This window comes from Schistocerca nitens, chromosome 4 (assembly GCF_023898315.1).
Source record: "Schistocerca nitens isolate TAMUIC-IGC-003100 chromosome 4, iqSchNite1.1, whole genome shotgun sequence".
Classification (NCBI taxonomy): Eukaryota; Metazoa; Arthropoda; class Insecta; order Orthoptera; family Acrididae; genus Schistocerca; species Schistocerca nitens.
The window spans coordinates 404,792,327-404,815,550 of NC_064617.1; the positions used below are offsets into that span (position 1 = coordinate 404,792,327).

Below are 23,224 nucleotides of genomic sequence, written 5' to 3' on the forward strand. Positions count from 1 at the left end.
TGAAGTTAGATATAGTGGGAATTAGTGAAGTTTGGTGGCAGGAGGAACAAGACTTTCGGTCAGGTGAATACAGGGTTATAAATACAAAATCAAATAGGGGTAATGCAGGAGTAGGTTTAATAATTAATAAAAAAATAGGAGTGCGGGTAAGCTACTACCAACAGCATAGTGAACGCATTATTGTGGCCAAGATAGACACGAAGCCCATGCCTACTAGAATAGTACAAGTTAATATGCCAACTAGCTCTGCAGATGATGAAGAATTTGATGAAATGTATGATGAGATAGAAATTATTCAGGTAGTGAAGGGAGACGAAAATTTAATAGTCGTGGGTGACTGGAATTCGAGAGTAGGAAAAGGGAGAGAAGGAAACATAGCGGGTGAATATGGTTTGGGGAAGAGAAATGAAAGAGGAAGCCGTCTGGTAGAATTTTGCACAGAGCATAACTTAATCATAGCTTACACTTGGTTCAAGAATCATAAAAGAAGGTTGTATACATGGAAGAAGCCTGGAGATACTAGAAGGTATCAGATAGATTATATAATGGTAAGATAGACATTTAGGAACCAGGTTTTGCCCGCATCTCGTGGTCGTGCGGTAGCGTTCTCGCTTCCCACGCCCGGGTTCCCGGGTTCGATTCCCGGCGGGGTCAGGGATTTTCTCTGCCTCGTGATGGCTGGGTGTTGTGTGCTGTCCTTAGGTTAGTTAGGTTTAAGTAGTTCTAAGTTCTAGGGGACTGATGACCATAGATGTTAAGTCCCATAGTACTCGGAGCCATTTGAACCATTTTTGAACCAGGTTTTAAATTGTAAGACATTTCCAGGGGCAGATGTGGACTCTGACCTCAATCTATTGATTATGAACTGTAGATTAAAACTGAAGAAACTGCAAAAAGGTGGGAATTTAAGGAGATGGGACCTAGATAAACTGACTAAACCAGAGGTTGTACAGAGTTTCAAGGAGAACATAAGGGAACAATTGACAGGAATGGGGAAAGAAATACAGTAGAAGAAGAATGGGTTACTCGGAGGGATGAAGTAGTGAAGGCAGCATAGGATCAAGTAGGTAAAAAGACGAGAGCTAATAGAAATCCTTGGGTAACAGAAGAAATATTGAATTTAATTGATGAAAGGTGAAAATATAAAAATGCAGTAAATGAAGCAGGCAAAAGGGAATACAAACGACTAAAAAATGAGATAGACAGGAGGTGCAAAATGGCTAAGCAGGGATGGCTCGAGGACAAATTACAGCACTGAAGATGGTCACTAAGTGACCGAAAATCGATTTTGCGATAGTAAACAAAAATATACGACCAATGCTGTCTCTCCTTTCAAGTATACCCATTATCTGGTCGTAGTGCACAGGACACTATGGAGTCGCCAATCAATAAGAATGTAATAATTCCAATCCCAAAGAAAGCAGGTGTTGACAGATGTGAAAGAAGTAGAGGATATAAAATGTAGACTGGCAATGGCAAGGAAAGCGTTTCTGAAGAAGAGAAATTTGTTAATATCGAGTACAGATTTAAGTGTCAGGAAGTCGTTTCTGAAAGTATTTGTATGGAGTGTAGCCATGTATGGAAGTGAAACATGGACGATAAATATTTTAGACAAGAAGAGAATAGAAGCTTTCGAAATGTGATGCTACAGAAGAATGCTGAAGATTAGATGGGTAGATCACATAACTAATGAGGAGGTATTGAATAGAATTGGGGAGAAGAGGAGTTTGTGGCACAACTTGACAAGAAGATGGGACCGGTTGGTAGGAGATGTTCTGAGGCATCAAGGGATCACAAATTTAGCATTCTAGGGCAGCGTGGAGTGTAGAAATGGTAGAGGGAGACCAAGAGATGAATACACTAAGCAGATTCAGAAGGATGTAGGTTGCAGTAAGTACTGGGAGATGAGGAAGCTTGCACAGGATAGAGAAGCATGGAGAGCTGCATCAAACCAGTCTCAGGACTGAAGACAACAACAACAACAACAACATTCATACCAATCCTCCTCTTTTCCTTTTGACCATCTTCTCCTGCCCCTAACACTGTTCACCATCAACACCTCCTCTCTGTGTACATCTTCTATCCCTCTCTCCATACATCTCCTTCTCTTCCCAGCCCCATATCTGCCCATCTGCTCCTTCCTCTCTCTCTTTGTACAACTATTCCCCCCCCCCCACTCTTAATTCATCACCTCTTCCCCATTTTCCTTGTCCATTTATTCCTATCGTCCTCTCTATATTTTTCTTCGTACCTGTCTCTATCGCCTCCAACCCCCTCTGTACCTGTCCATCTCCCCCTCTTTATCCATCTCTTACTCACACTGTCAATGTCCTCGTCCCCCTTTTCTCATCTCATCCTGCCGCTCTGCATAATCATTTCCTTCTCCTCCTCTCTCTGCTCATCTATGTCACTCTGCACGTAGACCCCCTAGTATTTATTCTGATAGTACCTGCATGACACGCCAGTCATACAGGGCAGTGTAGATGTCAGAGGTTAGTAACGCTTTTTGACCCACAACACCACACTTGTGGGAGCTAGCTGGGACTTACCCCAAAACTGCTTCTTTCCACACAATAAGTAGCTTGTCTACCTAATATGGATGGAATCTATCGACTGTTTTAGGAGGAGCTGTGGAATACACATTCATAGACACATACACACATAGATCAATTTTTGTATATGTAGATATTGCTGCGAAACCATGCTTTTTAGAAACAACGAAAAACAATTTATTTTGCAGGATCTAAAAGTGCTCAGCTGACACCAAATCTAATCTCAGAGAAAAACTTAATTTCTGTTTGTGTTCATCATGTTTCAATTAAGTAATAGTTGTAAAAAATGTTTTTAGTTTTTTTTCTCAGGAATGTTTGCAAAATATGGTGGCTGAGTGGCCTGAAAAACTATCCCTTAATTTTTTCTCGGAATTAAAAAGGGAGTGGAGGAGTTTGGGAAGAGTATAACACTTCTGTTCGAAATTAACCTTCGAGTATATTATGTTCGTACTTCAACTACTTTGCGGGTGACATATTAGGAGTCCGACTGAACGAAATTACGTAAGTTCTATATTTGTTTGCCAGAACAAGACGGTGCGAAGCGGAAAATTTTATCTTTCGGAAAAGTACCTACAGAAAAGGGCCACCTTAGTGTGCATAGAGTGCGTGTGCGCGTGTGTGTATGCGAGCTTTACGACCAGGGGTCACTAGACTTGCCGGCAGAGCGGCCGCGCCGCCTCCTTCTCCGCCCCAGCCGCCGCTGCGCACCTGAGGCTCTCGGTGCGCGACCGCGGCGACCAATCTTTGCTGGGGCGGCCGCCGCTGCTGCTGCGGTGCCGCCTCCGTGAGTCCCGCCCCCGCGTCCGCAGCGAGCGAGCTGTCTGCCAGCTGTCCAGCCGGTGCCGCACCGCCGTCTGCACCTCCGAGTTCAGGAAGCAGTAAAACAGCGCCACCATGAAGCCCTGTCCGACACAATAACGTGGCTCCGGATCACTGCCGCTCACCGCAAGGATATAACAGTCTAAAGGAAGATGAACACGAAAAGATCGTGTCCACACTATTGCTAGTATAGAGGCGATATTTATGGGACGGAATGCAAGAGTTCATAACCATTAAAGAGAACTCGTAATTCAGAAGGGACTGAGACTGGTTTGAAGCACGACTTCGATGATATTCGATCCTAACATTGATGAAGCAGTAAAGGAATCCATAGATATATTTGGAATGGGAATTACAGTTCAGCAAGACGAAGAAAAACTTCTTAAGTTTTGGCAATGACGTTGTAAATGTCAGAGAGCAAAAAGCTTGGAGGATTTACCTGAATAAATACAATCGTTTAAGCGAATCACAGTTTGGTTTCCGAAGTGGCAAAAACACGGACTCAGCCATAGTAGAAATCGCAAAAGTTGTACTTGACGCTCTTGATAAAGATTAATGTGTCACAGGCATATTTTTGGATCTTTCTAAGGCCTTTCATACAGCTGACCACAAGATTCTATTAAATAAATTAGAAGGATTAGGAATAAGAGGGGTAGCTAATGATTAGTTTCGATCATACCTAGTAGACAGGGTACAAAGAGTAGCGATAACATATACTTGAAATAGATCCAAACATTTAGTAAAACACTTATCGGAACCAAAATACATTAATATAGGGGTTCCACAAGATAGCATATTAGGACCAATACTACTCCAGATATATATCAGTGACTTTCGCAGTAGTGTTAGTCATGGTGAAAAAAAAATCTCTTCGCTAATGACAGCATTATTATGGTAACTGACAAAACAAGAGAACTCCCTGCTGAGAAAGCGAATGAAACTCTCAAGGAAGTTTATGATTGGTCAATAATCAATAAAGTGACATTGAACTTAAAGAAAACTAACGCCATGAATTTCAGTTTGAAGAGGAAAAATGACAATGTTAAATTAAGTGTATATGGCACCTCTATAGACTGTGTAACAAATGCAAAATTTCTAGTAATGAATATTGATTATCAGTTGAAGTGGTGTGAACACACAAACATACTTGCAAACAGAATGTCATTAGCATGTTATGTACTGAGAATCCTATCATCAGCGTGTAACATGCAGTGTCTTTTAGTTACATATTATTCATATGTACACTCAATTCTTAACTATTGCATTAATTTTTGGGGGAACAAACGCCCAAAATATGAACACAATTTTCAAACGCCAGCAAAAAGCCATAAGAATAATAACCAAAAATACTAGTCGATCCCATTGTTAAGATCTGTTCAAAACAATGGGCATTTTTACTGCTCCCTGTGAATACATTTACCAGTTAGTTGTACACATCAAAAATAACATTGGTAAGTACTGCACAAACAGCTCTTTCCATGAGCTAGCAACAAGAGCTAGACTGAACTTACAATTACCCAGAAAAAATAAACATAAAACTCAAAACAGCATTTTCTACCAAGGAATAAAACTGTACAATTAATTACCAAAAGAAATTAAAGAAATTGCAAAAATAGACTTATTTAAAAAGGCAGCTAAAAAGTATATGTTATACAATACATTTTATACATTGCATGATTACTTAGATAAAACAGAGTAGGGGGTTTGATAGAAAAATGTCATGCAAATAAATAATAATAACAATGATTATATAACATTCAACATTCCACACAACATCTTCATTTTATGTTTTTTTCCTTTCTAGAAATGCTTACCCCCAAGCTGTGCATAGCACAGTACTAACACCTCTTCCACTTTCTGAGCTCAACATCTCACTCATTATGGAGGACTCAGTTTTTTCAGTTTTTCAGGATAGCAAATGAGAAGTTGCAGTACAGAATATGGCCCAGAGATCACCAGTGTGTGTGTGTGTTTGTGTGTGTGTGTAGTGAGTGAAGTGCTATGAAACAATGTGCGTGTAGTGTGTGCAGTGACTGATAGTGAGATGTGTGTGAACAATGTGGCATTACATTATTTAATAAGTTATCTGTAAAAAAAGTATTGTACAGCAGGAGTAAATCTAATGATTGTCTCTAACTAGAAGTATGTAAATACATGTGTAAACGAATTACCTTATTTTAAATTGGTCTAATCTTGTAAATAAAGCTACTACTACTACTACATAGTACTTGAACAGAATGGGCAGTATCTTAAACAAATGCTGTACGATGACCATCAAACAAAAGTAGGATCAGAATGATGGAATAAAGTCAAATTGAAGCAGGTGATGTGACAAACTAGGGAAATGAGACACTAAAAGTAGTAGATGAATTTTGATTCTTGGGCAGCAAAATAACCGGTAACCGACGAGACAGTGAGGATACTGAATGCAAACTGGCAGTAGCAAGAATAGCGATTCTTTAAATAAAAAATCACCTAAGGAAATCTCCACTTACACCCTACTGCATACATAGCACATTCCAAAAAGTGATTCACAGATATATCATCAAAAATATCAGAGCTTCAGAGAAGAAGGTACCTTCGTAAAATTGCTGAAAAATTTTACACCAAATTTATTCAAAAAACTTACGCAAACTATGACAGAGGTGTGGCAGTTATAATATGTCCCGAAGACTGGAAATGTGCTCTGATTGATCCTCTGCACAAAAAACGACAAAACGGATTTAAATAACTATCAAGTAACTTATCTTCTGAAAATTACAAACAAAATTCTGTCAGCATATCTTCTCCAAATAGTCCAGGAGAACCTCGATTACAAAGTTAGTGAATACCAAGCAGAGAGTTCCCTACTTAAAGTATTTAGGCGAACTGCATGAAACAACAGGTAGAGAGAAAATGGCACAGAAAATTCGTATGCAAAAACTTAAAATAGCTTACAATCAAATCTACGCCTACAACAAATTGCGTGACCATACACGTTAAAACCCGTTATTATAACACACTTACGGAGACTGAAGTCCTGTACACTAACGAAACCTTTAAACTCTACAGAAAATGTGAATTGGAAGACACCCTAAAAAGAAGCAAGCTTCTATGAAATATACTGCGCTCCGAGAGATCAGAACATCGATACACATTGCAATCCCGAAAAACTGTGCTTGTATACATCTCGTGGTATACGTCAGAAAGACTGAAACCATATGGGAATATCCCCAGTTTACCATCAACAAGACTTACAAAACAGCCACATTCTTTGTCTCTCTTTTTCTTTCCCCTTCAACTATCAGTCATCTGACTGGCCGGCAAGTTCGATGCCGCCCCCCACGAATTCCTCTCTTGTGATAACCTTTTTATCTCAGAGTGCTAGCTGAAACCTACATCCTCAGTTATTTGCTGGATGTATTCCAACTTCTGTCTTCCACTGCACTTTTTACCCTCTACAGCTCCCTCTAGTACCATAGAACCATTCCCTGATGTCTTAACAGATATCCTCCAATCATCTCGCTTCTTCTTGTCATTGTTTTCCATATTTATTTTTCCGATTCTCTGGGGAATTTCATCATTCCTTATGTTATTAGTCCACCTAATTTACAATATTCTTCTGCAGCACCACATCTCAAATGCTTCGATTCTCTTTTTTTCCTGTTTTTCCGCAGCCCTTGTTCATTACCACGCAATGTTGTGCTCCAAACATACATTCTCAGAAATGTCTTCTTCCTATTAAAGCTTACGTTTGATGACACTGGAATTCTCTTGGTCAGAAATGCCGTTTTTGCGGTGCTAGTCTGCTTTTAATGTCCTCCTTGATCCATCTATTATGGGTTATTTAAATGCCTTGGTTCCATGATTCCTTAACTTCATCTGCTTCGTAGTCAACAATAGGGGAGTCAAGTTTCTGGCTGTTCTCATTTCTGCTACTTATTATTTTCATCTTTATTCGATTTACTCTTAATCCATATTCTACACTCATTACACTGATCACTCCTTTCAACGGACCCCGTAATTCTTTTTCTCTTTCATTGAGGATAGCGATGTGATTAGCGAATCTTATCATTGATATCCTTTCACCATGAACGTCCGTCCTTTTCTTGAACATTTCTTTTATTTCCATCATTGCTTCTTAGATGCATAGACTGAACAGTAGGAGTGATATACTATATCCATGTCTAACGCTCTTTTCAATCAGAACACTTCGTTCTTCATCTTATTGTTCCCACTTGGTTCGTGTACAAATTGTATATCATCCGTCTTTTCCTATACCTTACACATATTTTTCTCAGAATTTTCGACATCTTGCACCATTTCGCATTGTCGAACGCTTTTTTCGAGTCGACAAATCTTAAGACTTGCGATTACATTCTTCTTCAATCCTTCTTCCATCATCAACAACAACGTCCGAACTGTTTCAATGGTGCCTTTAACTTTTCTAAAGTCAAACTGGTCGTCACCTAATAGATTCTTAATTTTCATTTCTATTCTTCTGTATATTTATTATTCTTGACAGCAATCTGGAGGAGCTGATAAGCTGATCGTGCGATACTCCTCGCACTTGTCGGCTCCTGCTATCTTCGGAATCGTGGATGACGTTTTTCCTCTATCTCTTCCTTGTCGACTCCTGTTTCTTCTTCTGTCAAGTCATCAGACAGGTCTTCCCTTTCATAGAGGCCTCCGACGTACTCTTTCCAACTCATCAACTCTGTCTTGTGCACTGTACGTCGGAATTCACAAAAGGCTATTTGGACTTTTCGTATGCTGAATCAGTCCTTCGGACAGTCATTTCATTTCCGATTTTTTTCACATTTTTATGTAGTCATTTCACCTTAGTTTCCCTGCACTTTCGATTTATTTCTTTCATAAGTGACTTGTATTTCTGTATTCCTGAATTTGCCTGAACATATTTGTACTTATTTCTTTCATCGATCAACTGGAATACTTATTCTGTTGCCTACAGTTTCTTGGCAGTTGCCGGCCGAAGTGGCCGTGCGGTTAAAGGCGCTGCAGTCTGGAACCGCAAGACCGCTACGGTCGCAGGTTCGAATCCTGCCTCGGGCATGGATATTTGTGATGTCCTTAGGTTAGTTAGGTTTAACTAGTTCTAAGTTCTAGGGGACTAATGACCTCAGCAGTTGAGTCCCATAGTGCTCAGAGCCATTTGAACCATTTTTCTTGGCAGTTACCTTCTCTGTACCTACGTTTTCCTTTACAACTTCTGAGATTGACATTTTAATGATGTCCATTCCTCTTCAACTGAACTGTCGCAATATCGACAGCTTCACAGAACTTCAAGCGTGCCTCTTCATGCCTTAGTACTTCCGTATCCCACTTCGCTGCGCATTGATTCTTCCTGATTTGTCTCTCTTCATCGTTGCTACATTGTGATCTGAGTCTATATCTGCCCCTGAGTACACCTTACAGTCCAGTATTTCATTTCGGAATCTCTGCCTGACAATGATGAATCTAACTTAAATCTTCCCTTATCTCCTCGCCTTTTCCATGTATATCTCATCCTCTTGCGATTCTTCAACAGATTATCCGCTACTGGTAGCTGAAATTTATTAGAGAACTCGTTTAGTCTTTCTCCTTTCTTCTTCCTACTACCAAGTCCATGTTTTTCCGTAATCCTTTCTTCTACAACAGCATTCCAATCCCCCATGACTATTAGATTTTCATCTAGCTCTTTGTGGATTACCTATTCAACACTATTTCTATCTCTTCATCTTTTGCTTGAGAAAGCGGCATGTAACTTGAAGAATTGCTGACGGAGTTGGTTTTCTGTTGATTCAGATCAGAACAACGTTCTCACTGAGGTGTTCACAGTAACTTGCTGTATGTTCTACGCTCCTATTCATAACGAATCCTAGTTCCGTTATACCACTTTCTACTATTATTAATATTTCCCTATACTCATGTGACGAGAAATTCTTGTCTTCTTTTCATTTCACTACACTGATCCGCACTATATTTAGATTGAGCCTCAGCATTTCCCTTTTCATATTATTAGTTTCCCTACCATGAATAAACTTTTGACATTCGACGCTCCTATTTGTAAAAAGTTATTCTTTCGTCGGGTATTCAATCTTTTTCTCATGGTCGCCTCCCCTTTACTGTCCCCTACTGCAGATCCGAATAGGGGACTATTTCGAAGTCTTTTGCCAATGGTGAGATCATCATGACGCCTTTCAAGTACAGACCACAAGTCCTGTGGATATACATTACGTGTCTTTAATGCAGTGGTTTCAGTTGTATGCTGCATCCTCATGCGGTCCATCATTGCTGATTCTTCCGCCTTTTAGGAGCAAAAATAATAATGATGATAACACCAACCGTAGTGATAATTTATACGGTAGGAAGTCCTGAACAAAGTGAAAATGGGTGATTAACAGTTGAGACTTGAATACAATTCAAGATGTTGAAAAGTGGCACTACAGAAGAATGGTGAATATTAGACGTGTAGACGGAATACCAAATGACGTGGTAATTGATCGAATTGGGAGCAAAAGATATTTATGGCACAGCTTGACTAAAAGAAGAAGCTGGTTAATAGGGCACAGTCTGAGACATCAAAGGACTGTCAGTTCCATAATGTAGGAAAGTGTTGGCTGGGAGGTAATGGAAACTGAACATGGAGATTAAGAGCATACAGTAAGCACGTTAATGTGAGTATAGGTAGGAGCAGTCATGTAAAACTGAAGAGGTTTGCATAGGATAGATTACGGAACTGTATCAGACCAGTCGTCGGACTGAAGTCCACTGATCCGAAAGTTCCCTAAATTTCAATTTTGCACGTAAATGGTTACATGTGCTCTAAAATTCCACTAGCTGTCTCCCTATACATTCTTCTTGGAGCTGTGCGTCAAGCGCTAGCGAGATGAGTTATCTGGAGAATCGTTGTTTCCATGAGTGCGGTTTTACGACGACTGATCTTAAAGAGCTGAGTGTGTGTAAAGTTTTCTTTAAAGGCTTACGAAATCTGCTGCAGAGACGCATCAAATACTTCAGTAAGTATTAGGAGACAATGCTTTAAGTCCGTCGCAAACGTATGACATGTGTAAGTAAAAACGGACGTACGTAGACTGATGATGATGGTCGCTGCGGTCGTACGCCAACTGTCATCACACCAGCAATATTCTGGATGAGAGGAATGCGATTCCACAGTGCCGTAGTCAGGCCATCCAAGATTGGAAATAAGTTGTAGTGTAGGATAAGGTATTCTGTCGCGTGAGAACATAGGATTGCCCCGAAGTTTGTTCCGCTATTGCTTCAGGATGGTAAGTGAGAGTTCGTCCATTCTTCGACAGACGGTCAATAAAGACGTCTGTCGCGATGTTTTGATATATTTGAGGGAGTAATTGAGGAGAAAACGTGTACAGCAGTGGCGTACGAATGACTAAGTACTCCATCACGACAATCCACTACCACATACATTTCACATTACCTGGGAACTTTCTACAAAAAAGACGATGGCGTTTCTTCCCTCATCTACCTCACTTATTAGATTTAGCTCCGTGCGACTCCTCCCCCTTCTCCAAGATGAATCAGAAGAGGCGAAGATTTCACAGACTTAAGAAGATTCAAGCAGAATGATCACGGGCACTGTAGACCTTAACAAGTTGGCCTACCATTGAATTCGGCGAAACATGTGCCCAGGCAATTGGATATGACGCTTGTGAAACGGGACAGCGTGATGCCTGAGACAGTCGTAACACAACCCGACATGCGGATACCTGTTATGTAGCTACATATGATGGCTCTGAGCACTACGGGCCTTAACTCCTGAGGTCATCAGACCCCTAGAACTTAGAACTACTTAAGCCTAACTAACCTAAGGACATCACACACATCCATGCCCGAGGCAGGATTCGAACCTTCGCACGTAGCGGTCGTGCGGTTCCAGACTGTAGCGCCTAGAACCGCTCGGCCACAACGGCCGGCTATGTAGCTAAACATTTATTTGGTTCACGTAATATGGTCTTGTGGACTTGAACACCAGTTTAGTTCTTTTACCTTATCTACATACAGAGTGTATCAAAACACCGAAAATACTTAGTACGTTGTGTGGGAAGGTACATTGATCGGTTTTCAAGAGGGTAACCGAATCTGGAAAGGCACGACTTGCGCTCCAGAAAACGACGAAGTCTGAGATGGGTGTACGTTCCATATTACGTCAATAAAGCCAACGTGAGTAGCACATTGTGCTGTCTACGTTACAAACGAGCTTCGAACTGCGTACCTCCTACGTAAAAGCAGAGCCCACATGGGTGGCGCTGATCCTAACGTACATGAGCCAATACATGCGGTTATTTTTGAAATATTTAAATCGTTCCGTGGACTCAATCAAGAAGATCCTCCGCTGCCGTTAAACGCGTGCCAGACATCATACTCTTCGTATTACCCAACAGAAAATACTGGAGAGGTGTCAGATCTTCCGGCCCCGCTGACTTTGGAACTGGTCCACCCCTACCAATCCATCGACTGCGATAAGTGACGTTGAGGTGATTCCACACATCGACGTCATAATGTTCTGGATCTCCGTCGAGATGCGAACACTGAGTGTCACTACATCCAATAGGGTAAGTAAAACACCTGCCATAAATGGTAGGCAGTTCGATCCTCCTAGTCTCTTTAACCGAAGACATGGCCCACTGAAACTGTCACCAGTTATCCCGCCCAGTTCGATAATACCGACTCTACACTGGTGATTATGTATCATCAGGTCAGGCGGATTTTCGTCCGCCCAAACATGCATGATGTGCAAGTTTCATATGCCGTCTCTGGTAACCGTGCACTCATCCCATGCTCGGGAATTGGGGCTGGAATATGCATCGTTGTAAACAGCATTGCGTAACCTGCGACTGTCGTGTGTACTCCTCCTTCCGTAAAGCCTGGACTTCTGCAGAGAGTATGGATGGAGCCAATGTTCATGGACAATACACCACACGGCACTTCTAAACGTGTGCAGCGACAGTGCCACCGACCGAGTGCTGGTGGATGGCTAGATCCCCTTCGAACATTGTCAGCACGTCCTCTTACAACTGTAGTGCTCGAGCCGAGCGTGGACGACACTTAACACATTTCGGCACACAACAGAGGAGAAACAGTGGACTGGGATAATATTAGCAAGTACCAAACACAAAGTGCTACTACCTTACTGTACAATGGACACACCTCAAGCACAAAACACCTATGTGCAGCTTTTCTGCTTCTCTGAGGCGTCTAATAAAGCTAGCAAGCGCAAATTATGTTGGGAACGTCCGTTTGGAAACCCTTCAGCATGCAATCTTGCAGTAGCTGTCACATTACAATTCACTTCTCCGTGTGCAAGCATCATGACGGTCATATCCGCGACTGTATACTAGTACATGTTGCACCGCTGTCAACAACGGTACTGCACGGCCAAACCACACAAGGTCGTCAGTAGCATGCACGCAAGACCTGTGTGGAAGAATGTAGCGCCTGCACAGAAATGATGTTAGGCCCTGGTCGTCGATTCACAGTAGGCAGAAGGCTAAATCATTGCTTACCTTCCGTCTTCAGACGCTAAAACAAATCAGAACAAACCATCTCAACCGTTCGTTCTCACAATTCGACTCTCTCCAGCGCCCAAACCGAGCATATCCGGGTATGCGTTACCCCTTGAAAAACAATCGGTTTGACTTTTCTCACACCATATTAAGCGTTGCGGGTGTCTTTGTGGGACACCCTGCGGTACAGGGCGAAGGAAAAACGCCGCACTTGGAAGTCGGCACGCGATGCCTCATCCACATTCAAGACAAAAATTTATCTAGCAAAATCAGGTAGGCTGCATTTTGAAAACACATGTATGAAACCGAGGAGTTGGCCACACTGTCACATCGAACAGGGCGTCGGAATGTACATAGGAATGTGTGTCACCCTGCACTACCGTATCAGCCGTCGTAGCTCACTCAGTTACCACCACGGTAGCTCAGCGTGTTCGGTCAGAGAGTTATCTGCCGTATGTTAAAAAAAAAAAAATGAGTGAATGGATGAACTTGACGTCATGGGACGTCAGCCCCGAACAAATGTAACGAACAAAATGAGATTAAAAGAAAGTAAGGTACTGGGACATCAAACCGACATCCACGATGGAGCTATGGTTCGAATCCTCATCGGGCTTTTTTAAATTTTTTTAAAATTTTTGAGACGTCATTTCCCCATTTCTCGTCATTTGTAAGCAGGTCGTCATTTTGTCACATGACAACAGCCTATCACATGATAATGTGATCCATTAAACTGCACGCATGTGTCAACTAACTGCGCAGTGCGTAACCATAACTGGTCCTAGAATGAGATTTTCACTCTGCAGAGTGAAAATCTCATTCTGGAAACATCCCCCAGGCTGTGGCTAAGCCATGTCTCCGCAATATCCTTTCTTTCAGGAGTGCTAGTTCTGCAAGTTTCGCAGGAGAGCTTCTGTCAAGTTTGGAAGGTAGGAGACGAGGTACTGGCAGAAGTAAAGCTGTGAGTACCGGGCGTGAGTCGTGCTTGGGTAGCTCAGTTGGTAGAGCACTTGCCCGCGAAAGGCAAAGGTCCCGAGTTCGAGTCTCGGTCGGGCACACAGTTTTAATCTGCCAGGAAGTTCCATAACTGGTCCTGTCAACTCATGTAGAGCGGGTTACCAACTGAGTACATAAACGATGAATACGTCCAATCGCTTTTGTCGCTGGGAGCATCCGATAATTAAGCTGCTAATGCTCGTGTGGTTGCTACATGGTACCCTCAAAGGTGCCATCCCGATCTGGGTATTTTTAGTCGCTTGGAGCAACGCCTTTGGAAACCTGGTAACTTTCGTCCACAGGTAATGGACATAGGTCGCGCAAGAATTAGACATACTCTATAAATATATGACCCTATTCTTGAAACTGTTCACCAGTCACCTCGGATACGTACACGTGATATTGGGAAGCAGTTCAAGATCTAAGACTGGTTTGTGAAGCGTTACTGTATGGAGAAATGCATCCACGTTGTTACACGTTAACTCAGTACCAACGGCCAGAAGACCTCATTCGACGAGTGCAATTCTGTGAACGGCTTTTACCTCAAGAATAAAACCACGAACATTTTATAAATAACTTGATATGGACTGAAGAGCCTACGTTTACTCGTGAACGTATTTTCAACGTCCGCAAGAATCATTATCTTTTGGAGCATAACACTTACGTCACCGGCAAACGTGGCTTTCAGGCTCGCTTTGGTATGCGTGCTTTTGGGGCTTTACCTGTCGCCGGACTAGTTGAATGCTCCCTTGTAACGTACGCTTTCGGTACAATACTTGGTCTGGCGCATTATAAAACGTTCCACTTGGTGTTCGGAGAAAGCTATGGTTTCAGCACGATGGTGAGCCACCACACTGAAATGAATGTGCGTAACTGTTTAAATGAAGTTTTTCCAGGGAAACGGATTGGTCGTAGAGGTCCAGTGTTCTGGCGTCCATGTTTGAAAGACCTTGACCGACAAAATTTTTATTTGTGCCGAAACTTAAAGGAAAACATTTGTAGTACTCCACCAATGGATGTACAAGTCCTAATAACTCGAGTGCATGCCGCTTCAGCAATGACGGATACAGGTGTATTGCATAGAGTCCTGAAAAGTATGATCCAGCTAGTGGCGATGTGATCGCAAATGCAAAGTGATCATTTTGAATAACTTCTCTAAATTGAACGTTGCTCGTACGTAAACGTACTGGCTCTGTGAAGATAAGCCTGCACGTCAAACGTATAGAATAGAATTATTGTGTACAGGCTAGTGTGCAGTCTCGTGTAGCCTACCTATTGCGTATTTTGTACACATCGGACAGAGACGATGTTAGCGTATCCACTGTTATTTTATAGCGGCTTTATTTGTGTCATGGACGAAACAAAGGAGCCCTTTACGTCTATAAGAAGTTCACGTTATTTCTTAATGTTTAAATAAAGGTAACAGTAAAAGAAAGAAGTACATAAGATACCACAATATGGAGGTATAAATTGGATAAAATTTGATACTTCACCTTAAGAAAAAGAAAGATTAGAGCGAAAGCGACTCGAACATCAGCAAGACTGCATATACTTTCCTCAGGACATTGCCTCGTCTCACTAAGATAATGGGACAGTTCCGGCAGAGCACAAAGTTCATGCTACCTGTTCTTGGCCACGATACACGCAGACAAGCAGATACAGCGTTGTCAGGGCCTAGTTTTTGAATATAATTTCTATTAAACCTATTGGCTGGACTTGGTTTTGCAAGACACATTTTTGTCTTGGACCGGGATGGGGAATCGCATGCCGATCGCCAAGTGCAGCATTTCTTCTACACTCTTTATATTTGTCATACATTATTTTCAAGAATGCTTATAATGTAAAAATATAATTTTTACACATAAACAGTACGTTAAGATAAATTATAATCTCTCTACCCATCCTTAGGTGTGACTTCTTCAGAAAGGAATAACAACAAGACATCTAAACGAAGATGTAGTTAACAAAATAGGAAATATACTGCCTTGAGCGAATTTCTATTAGGAAAATACCTGCAACTCTAAAAATTGTTAGTCTTGCGTAGCTTGGCAGTTTTGATAGCATTGTTATAGATGTAACATCAGTTTACACTCCATGCAATTTCACGTCGTTTCAAATTGGAAATTTGTGGTAAGGTCTTATGGGGACAAACTGCTGAGGTCATCGGTCCATAAGCCTACACACTACTTGATCTAACATAAACCAACTTACTCTATTGGCAACACACACACCCATGCCCGAGGGAGGACTCGAACCTCCGATGGGGAGGAACCGCGCGGACCGTGACATGGCGCCTCTAACCACGCGGCTACCCCGTTCGGCATTCTTCGTTGGACTTCGTACTTCGTGATTCATGCAAACTTGGCATCCTTGGTTGTATCGATATGTTTTGGGACATGGGCCCGATATTGCACTATTGGAATCAGAGTCATCTCTTGGGTGCTTGTGAAAGGAACTCCTTAGCAGGTCGGAAATTAAACCGATTTCAATGTCTCAAGTAAAGATCTTTGACATTATTTACGTCGATGGGTGCCCAACAAGAGTTTCCTGGTATCATCATTCTGCGTGACGAAATTACAATTGAGGTATCGTGCAAAATAACTTGGCTCATACGATGAAGCGCATTTTCATTCTCAGTTATGGGCGATCCACTCTGAAGGGGCGGGGTTTGCTGCTGCCTACTGAGAAGTGAGCATCATCCACTATGAACGAAACATTATCTGTATGCCTTGATTACAGAGCGGGAATGGATGTACGCAGAAGCCTCACAGTCTGCAATCTTTATCACATAAATTAAAAAAACTGTTTGAAAAACAATTTATCCTGTAGCATCTCACAGTATCATTCGTGAACTTCATGATGAACTGCGCACCATTTCGTTAATTGTCACAGTTACTGTGATATTTCTATATCAGGGAAGGTGCTCTGCCAAATTTCTGCTTGTTCAGTCATACATCACTGCATACGAAATGTACCCAAAATATTGAACTTTTATATAACGTACTGTATGTAGTACATACGCTTCCGATCGTGCGCTCATACAACAGAGTGAAGTTGAAACATTCAGAACATCCTCAAATCCCAAAAACGGTTCCAGACACCGAAAGAAGTTTTAGGAAAGTGACGGTATGCAAACTGAAGAGCATTCTCAATTACAGTTAACACATGAAACTTTCCTCAAATGGTTCAAATGGCTCTGAGCACTATGGGACTTAACATCTGTGGTCATCAGTCCCCTAGAACTTAGAACTACTTAAACCTAACTAACCTAAGGACATCACACACATCCATGCCCGAGGCAGGATTCGAACCTGCGACCGTAGCAGTCGCGCGGTTCCGGACTGAGCGCCTAGAACCGCTAGACCACCGCGGCCGGCATGAAACATTCTTATCTACTGCGATATGTGAGTTATTTTAAATGAAATACTATAATTATTTTAAGGGCCATCGATGGCAGTTGTAATGAGAATAATTATAGATATGTAGTAACAAATGAGAATCAATCGGTCTTTTATTTTTATACAGTACATGCGCTTTTGATAAGCTGTTGACCTGACTTGCCCTCAGTTGTTAATTTGATAATAGAGTGTTACAGGATTCTATCGTAATTGCTAATGCATTAACATGTTATTGTGGTTAAATTGTGTTTTGGTGAAAGAAGTTAATTTTAACTTGGCAAGTAGAGAAAGAAAATAAGGTTTACAGCTGACGCGAAAATAATTCGCTCCTTCTGTTGCAATTATAGCGTAATCGTGTAACACACTGTCTTTTCAATAATAAACGGTCTGCTTGTTGAATTTTCTCTTACTGGCATAATCTGTTATCACCATCGTTTGCAGACTCGCTATTTGGTGCTTAGAAGGTCTCCGAGATCGGAGTTTGTGTGACTGCTTCAGTTGTAGAACTATATTTCCCCTAGCGCTGGATCGAGTCCGGTATCGTGCGACTGGCTACGGTCGCAGGTTAGAATCCTGCCTCATGCATGGGTGTGTGTGATGTCCTTAGGTTAGTTAGGTTTAAGTAGTTCTAAGTTCTATGGGACTGATGGCCTCAGATGTTAAGTCCCATAGTGCTCAGAGCCATTTGAACCCGAGTGCGGTGGCCCACCGGTAAAGGAGTTCCCCCCCCCCCTCCCGCACTACTTTTGTCTCCCACCCTGCCCCCGCCGACTCTTCGGCTATGAAACAAATAAGATTGTATACACTCTACTTTTTTTGCGTATTACCCAGCTCGAACCCTTGTTCGACAGACGTTTTCCGTTGAGACAAGCAACTGCAAATATTTATTCATGTTCAGGAGTATGCAGAGTGTTTAAAGAGGCATGCTTGTCACTTTAATCTGACTTCGATATGTCTTAACTACAGGGAGATTATTATTGAACTATATGAAAAAAACGTAAATTAGTTACGAACCATGGCATGCACACACTTTCTTCAACATGTGAACGTCACTACATGTATTCACATTTACGTTATGATATGCTCCATATGCCTGCCGTGATTGACGACGATGTGGTGCAGACGAATAGCGAAATCCTGCATGACACGATGTAGTGTCGGAACGTCCATTATGTCGATGACCTCCTGAATGGCTATTTTCAGCTCAACAATGGTTTTGGTGTTATTGCTGTACACCTTGTCTTTAATATTGCCCCGTAAAAAGGGGTCGCAGGTGTTCAGACCCGGAGAGTATGATGCACAATCGAGTCGAGGGGTACCCAGAGCTAGAATGCGGCTCGTAGAGTGACACCAAACACTCTTCTGCTCCGATGAGATCGAGCTCCGTCTTCCATGAACCACATCTTGTCGGTATCAGGGTCATTTTGGATAACGGGAATGAAATCATCTTCCAAAACCTTCACGTACCGTTCGGTAGTCACCGTGCCATCAAAGAGTATCTCACAGATTATTCTGTGACTGGATATTGCTCATCACACAGTCACCCAACGAGGGTGAAGAGACTTCTCGATTGGGAAATGCAGATTCTCAGTCCCCCAAATGCGCCAGTTTTGCTTATTAACGAACCCATCCAAATGGAAGTGGGCTTCGTCACTAAACCAAACCATACCGCTCATACCAATTCTCATCGTGGCCCGCGGCCAACCGTGAAGTTTGAACTTCCGAACGCAAACCGTTTGTCAGTACAGTACTACTGACAAACCTTAAAATCTCTTGTATGCTGGTCGGGAATTGAAACAGAAGACCTGCCGCGGCCCCTACTGCGGCGATAATTAGAACGGAGGCAGAAGTAGTTACCGCATGCGTGATTCTTGCAAGCTTTGTGAGCTGCGACGAGGATGCTATAAAACCGCTGCTCATAACCACGCACCATAGTTCAGGATTTCAACAACAGCAATACCGAGGTCCTTGGTGAGTCATCCAGTGTCCCCGTGAAGACTACGTTAAGCACGCAAAAACTTCTTGTGGCTTTGATAGACCCTGTCATGTGGAGCGAGATACTTTGCAGCGAAATGCAGCCTTCATGTCAGCCGATACCGCTACAGTTAATCACCTCGCTTGGATCATAAAGAATTGGACTGGATTCTGCATCTCTTCGGGACTGTACGAACCCTTCTTTGTTCTTGGACTATGGTTGGATCTATTATTGGTCTATGGTTCACAGTGAAGAACTAGGCTTCTGACTTGTGGTTATATTTGCATCTCATTTTCTTTTTGTCTCAGCGAATAATCATCTGAGTAAAGAGATTCAGACATAGTTTCAAGCTCTATTAAACAGCTGTGTGGTTTAAAAAATATTTAGTATCAGTAGTTCTCTAAAACCAGAAATTAATTAGTAGTCGTGAGATAATTAGAACAACCCTATTTAACATAGACACCATGAGTTGGAGGTTTGTGTGTACGTACAGACGAATATCTTAGATCACCAGAGATATGAATAAATTTTTAAGTGAAATGATTTCATCAATAATAAGTTCGAAAGATGGCATTAAAACTGTAGCTGCATATTTGTGTCAACCATTACTCACATCTGCTGAAAAAGTATTTATCAACTAATGACTAGAATGTAGTGAGAGTTAAGAATTGAAACACATTAGTGTTTACTTAACCATAAAAAATCAAAGCGAGGAGAAAAAGTAATTGACTTCTTTTTAGCTGTTGGTCGGAACAAAACGCCCTCCTCAGAACAATAGTAACCTATGTTCTGTTCTATAGCTACCAAGGGTAATGTGTACCGAATCCGCACACTCTGGAGTCACAATATTTTCCTGCTGCGACGACTACAAGTCTTCAATAGCTTTCCCCTTCGTGTAAATAATGGTGTGCCATGTATGGCACGATGATTTATCGAAGGTTGGCACTTACCGATCTGGGATATGCTTACTGCCCTGACTATGCATATGGAACTCTGGGCAGAAAGGTGTTTATCTGTGGAGCAGCAGGCAGGCTGTGAAAGGAGGAAGAACGGTGGATGTAGAGAGAGAGAGAGAGAGAAAAAGAGAGAGAGAGAGAGAGAGAGAGGACGGACGCACGCAATCACGGAGACGGGAGAAACCGGGGCGTGTGCGAAAAGCAAGGGCGCCAAGAAAGTGCTCCGGTGCTTACTTGACGGAAGCTACGCTGGCTAGAGTGGTTAGCTTCGAGCACGAAGGATGTAAAAGGCACGGTTACTAAAGACACTCACTGTTGCATGTAAAGTGTCTCAAGTGGCCAGATACGCGTTGTCTTAATGCAGTCGCTGAGTTAATCGGAAGTTTGGAACAGGTACTATTATTCGCTAATATTATAGGATTAGTCGGAGGTTAACTTAGGGTGAGTCGGTATCACATTGCTCACCATTGTGGACCAACCCTGGCTCCCGAGAATATTTCAGTCTTTGACTTAGAGGCTAAACGACTCGTTACGTTGTGTTGCAGTGGTTCAGGAAGGGGGAGGGGGGGAGGGGAGTTCACTAGTTATGGAATTGCTCACTTGTGTCTGGTTATTTATTAATCACACTGATGGGGACTGTAGTATCAAGTGACTGCTGTTTAAGCTATTTGCCTTCTATGAATTGTTGTTATCTCTGGTCTGTACCACTTAAATGTTTGAGGTGTAATAGCTTATATTAGGCTGAGGTATCTGGATGGGGCATATCACAGGACAAAGTGTGTGCTGGAGAAGCGGTTGTGACACAAGAAAGAATACCGAAAAGGAAACAATGTACTGTTTCTATGTGTATCAAACTAAGTTACTGAGAATTAAGGTCAAGCATTAAGGTCAATTGGTCATCATTGAGTCTGCTATAGGTCGTAAACAACATTTGTATATTCACTTGCATATTCTCGGAAATTCATACATTTAATAGTTGATTTGGCAACGCTTGTCGTGATTTGTAAGTTTGGAAAGGAGGCAGTTGATTACTGGTTTAAATGAGATTAAGGTAACTCACATTTCTGAGGAAGAACAATAATTGAAAGATTTGCATAAAAGTTTCAGTTTTTTAGATGTTAAATTGTAAATTTTGTTGGTTCGGCTGTAATATGGTTTCTTAAATATTGGCTTCGTTTAGGAAATAATTTCGTGGAAAGTGTTCATGCTGTATTGACTAATTATATTGAGTGTTGTTGCTGGGTTGTCAGTGATTAATTTGGTGCGACTTTTTAATTTTAAAATAAATGTTTAAACTGTTAATGTTGTCCCTACTCAGTCAATCGTTCCACCCTTTTCCACTGTTGCCCAGTTACCTCTCACAACGGTTACTTTGAATAAATGAGTACGAGTAGTACATTTTGCTTTATAACGCTCTCCATCGATTGACTTTCTCATTTTCATTTATTCATTTAACTACATTAATAAATGTCATGGAATAATTATCATAGTTTCTAAGCGCAGCTGCTTCTTGAATGAGTTCAAGATCTTTCGCTGTGCTTGTACTTCATAATTTCACTCGACTAAAACTTCATACCCTTTTCTTCTGTAGTATACTGCTTTTCTACAACGTGGTGGAGAGTAAATTACATGTATCTATAACATGTTGTTACACGAAATTGATAATAGAGGGTTACTTGAATATGGGATGAGAACCGTTCGTTATACTTAGCAGAAGACGTATGACAGGGCATTGGTAAAGAAATAGCGTGTTATGTATGTATTCAATCGTAGGTATGGCAAAGCGATGAACTGCTTGACACAAGAAAGACAATACTTGTGAGGGTCTATGTGACCATAAGCTGATAAGTTGGGGATGTATGAAATGAGAATTGGTATCAAAACAACAAAAAGTGTTTGCTGTGAGCCAGTAACAATCCACAAGAGAACAGCTTTCTTCAGTCTTATTTATGTCTCCTGTTTTCTCTTTCCTTGTTTCAAAGAAAAGAAGCATAATATAATATTTTGCAGCATGTCCTCCGCATCGAGGTCTTTAGATTAATCACAGGACAGATTATGTAGCGTAAGGGAAGTAAGCTGTCATTGTGTGTAAAAGGAGCCATTCGATTAGCCACTATGGTAAAGCCCACCCACGGTGTCTTCACGAGGACGTAACTCTGCTACTACTACCGCATTCTTCACTGTATCACCGTGATTTGTTGATTATTCCCCTTCTATTTCTTTTACTCTTTCTCCCTTTGTACAGCAAAAACTCATTCCTGATCTTTATTTTTCAAAATCCCATGTTACTGTAACAGCATGAAGCACACAGTTAATACTGGAATAACAGAGTGTTTATGTTCAGAAATGTACAATACGATTTGTCTTCAATGCCGTTTGCTTCTTATTCTGACGTAGCTAAATGATAGAAGCGTAATGACTGTAAGTTAATTTGACAGAGCTCTGCTACTAACTATCGGAATTCACTACCTCTTCTATTAGAGCCCTGTTGTCACCGTGTCTGGAATACCCCCGTGGGCGGTATTGATATTTCACAGCGCATACCAGGACGAAACTATGTAAAATTAATAACCGACGGGGAGTAAACGCTGAACTCAGCACCGACGCTGTGATTTCATAGCAAGAAGAACCGCATAGCAACATGCAGAGCGTGACAGCCATAGAGATACGAGCGACACTGCTTTGTAGAATCAGTATGTGAACCAACAAAGGGACCGTGCCTACTCGTCATCACCGACTTCTTCAAAATTTATGGTATATGCAGAGAGTTGAAAGAAACGAATGTGACCAAAGTGGGAGCAGTATTAAAGTGATTCCAGTCCAAATGCACCCCGCTAGTGCAACCCTAGAGTGTCTAATTTTATCGACAGGTAAAGAATTTGATCAGAAACCTTCAAAACTACTCTTACCTCATCGAGAGAGAAAACGAAATCAAATCCCGTGAAGACTGTAACAAAACACATTACATTGCACATCACCAGCTCCCTTGCCTATATGCGACGAAAAGATG

At 41.6% G+C, this 23,224-nt stretch overlaps 1 protein-coding gene across 1 annotated transcript in view; it reads right to left on the reverse strand.

Moving 5' to 3' along the window:
• The window catches only part of LOC126252344 (diuretic hormone receptor-like), a 589,551-nt gene that overhangs the window by 19,369 nt on the left and 546,958 nt on the right, over nucleotides 1–23,224 (reverse strand). Inside the window, exon 10 of the mRNA XM_049953233.1 lies at nucleotides 3,206–3,454. Within this exon, the coding sequence (XP_049809190.1) occupies nucleotides 3,206–3,454 (249 nt within the window). The remainder of the gene's footprint in view (nucleotides 1–3,205; nucleotides 3,455–23,224) is intronic.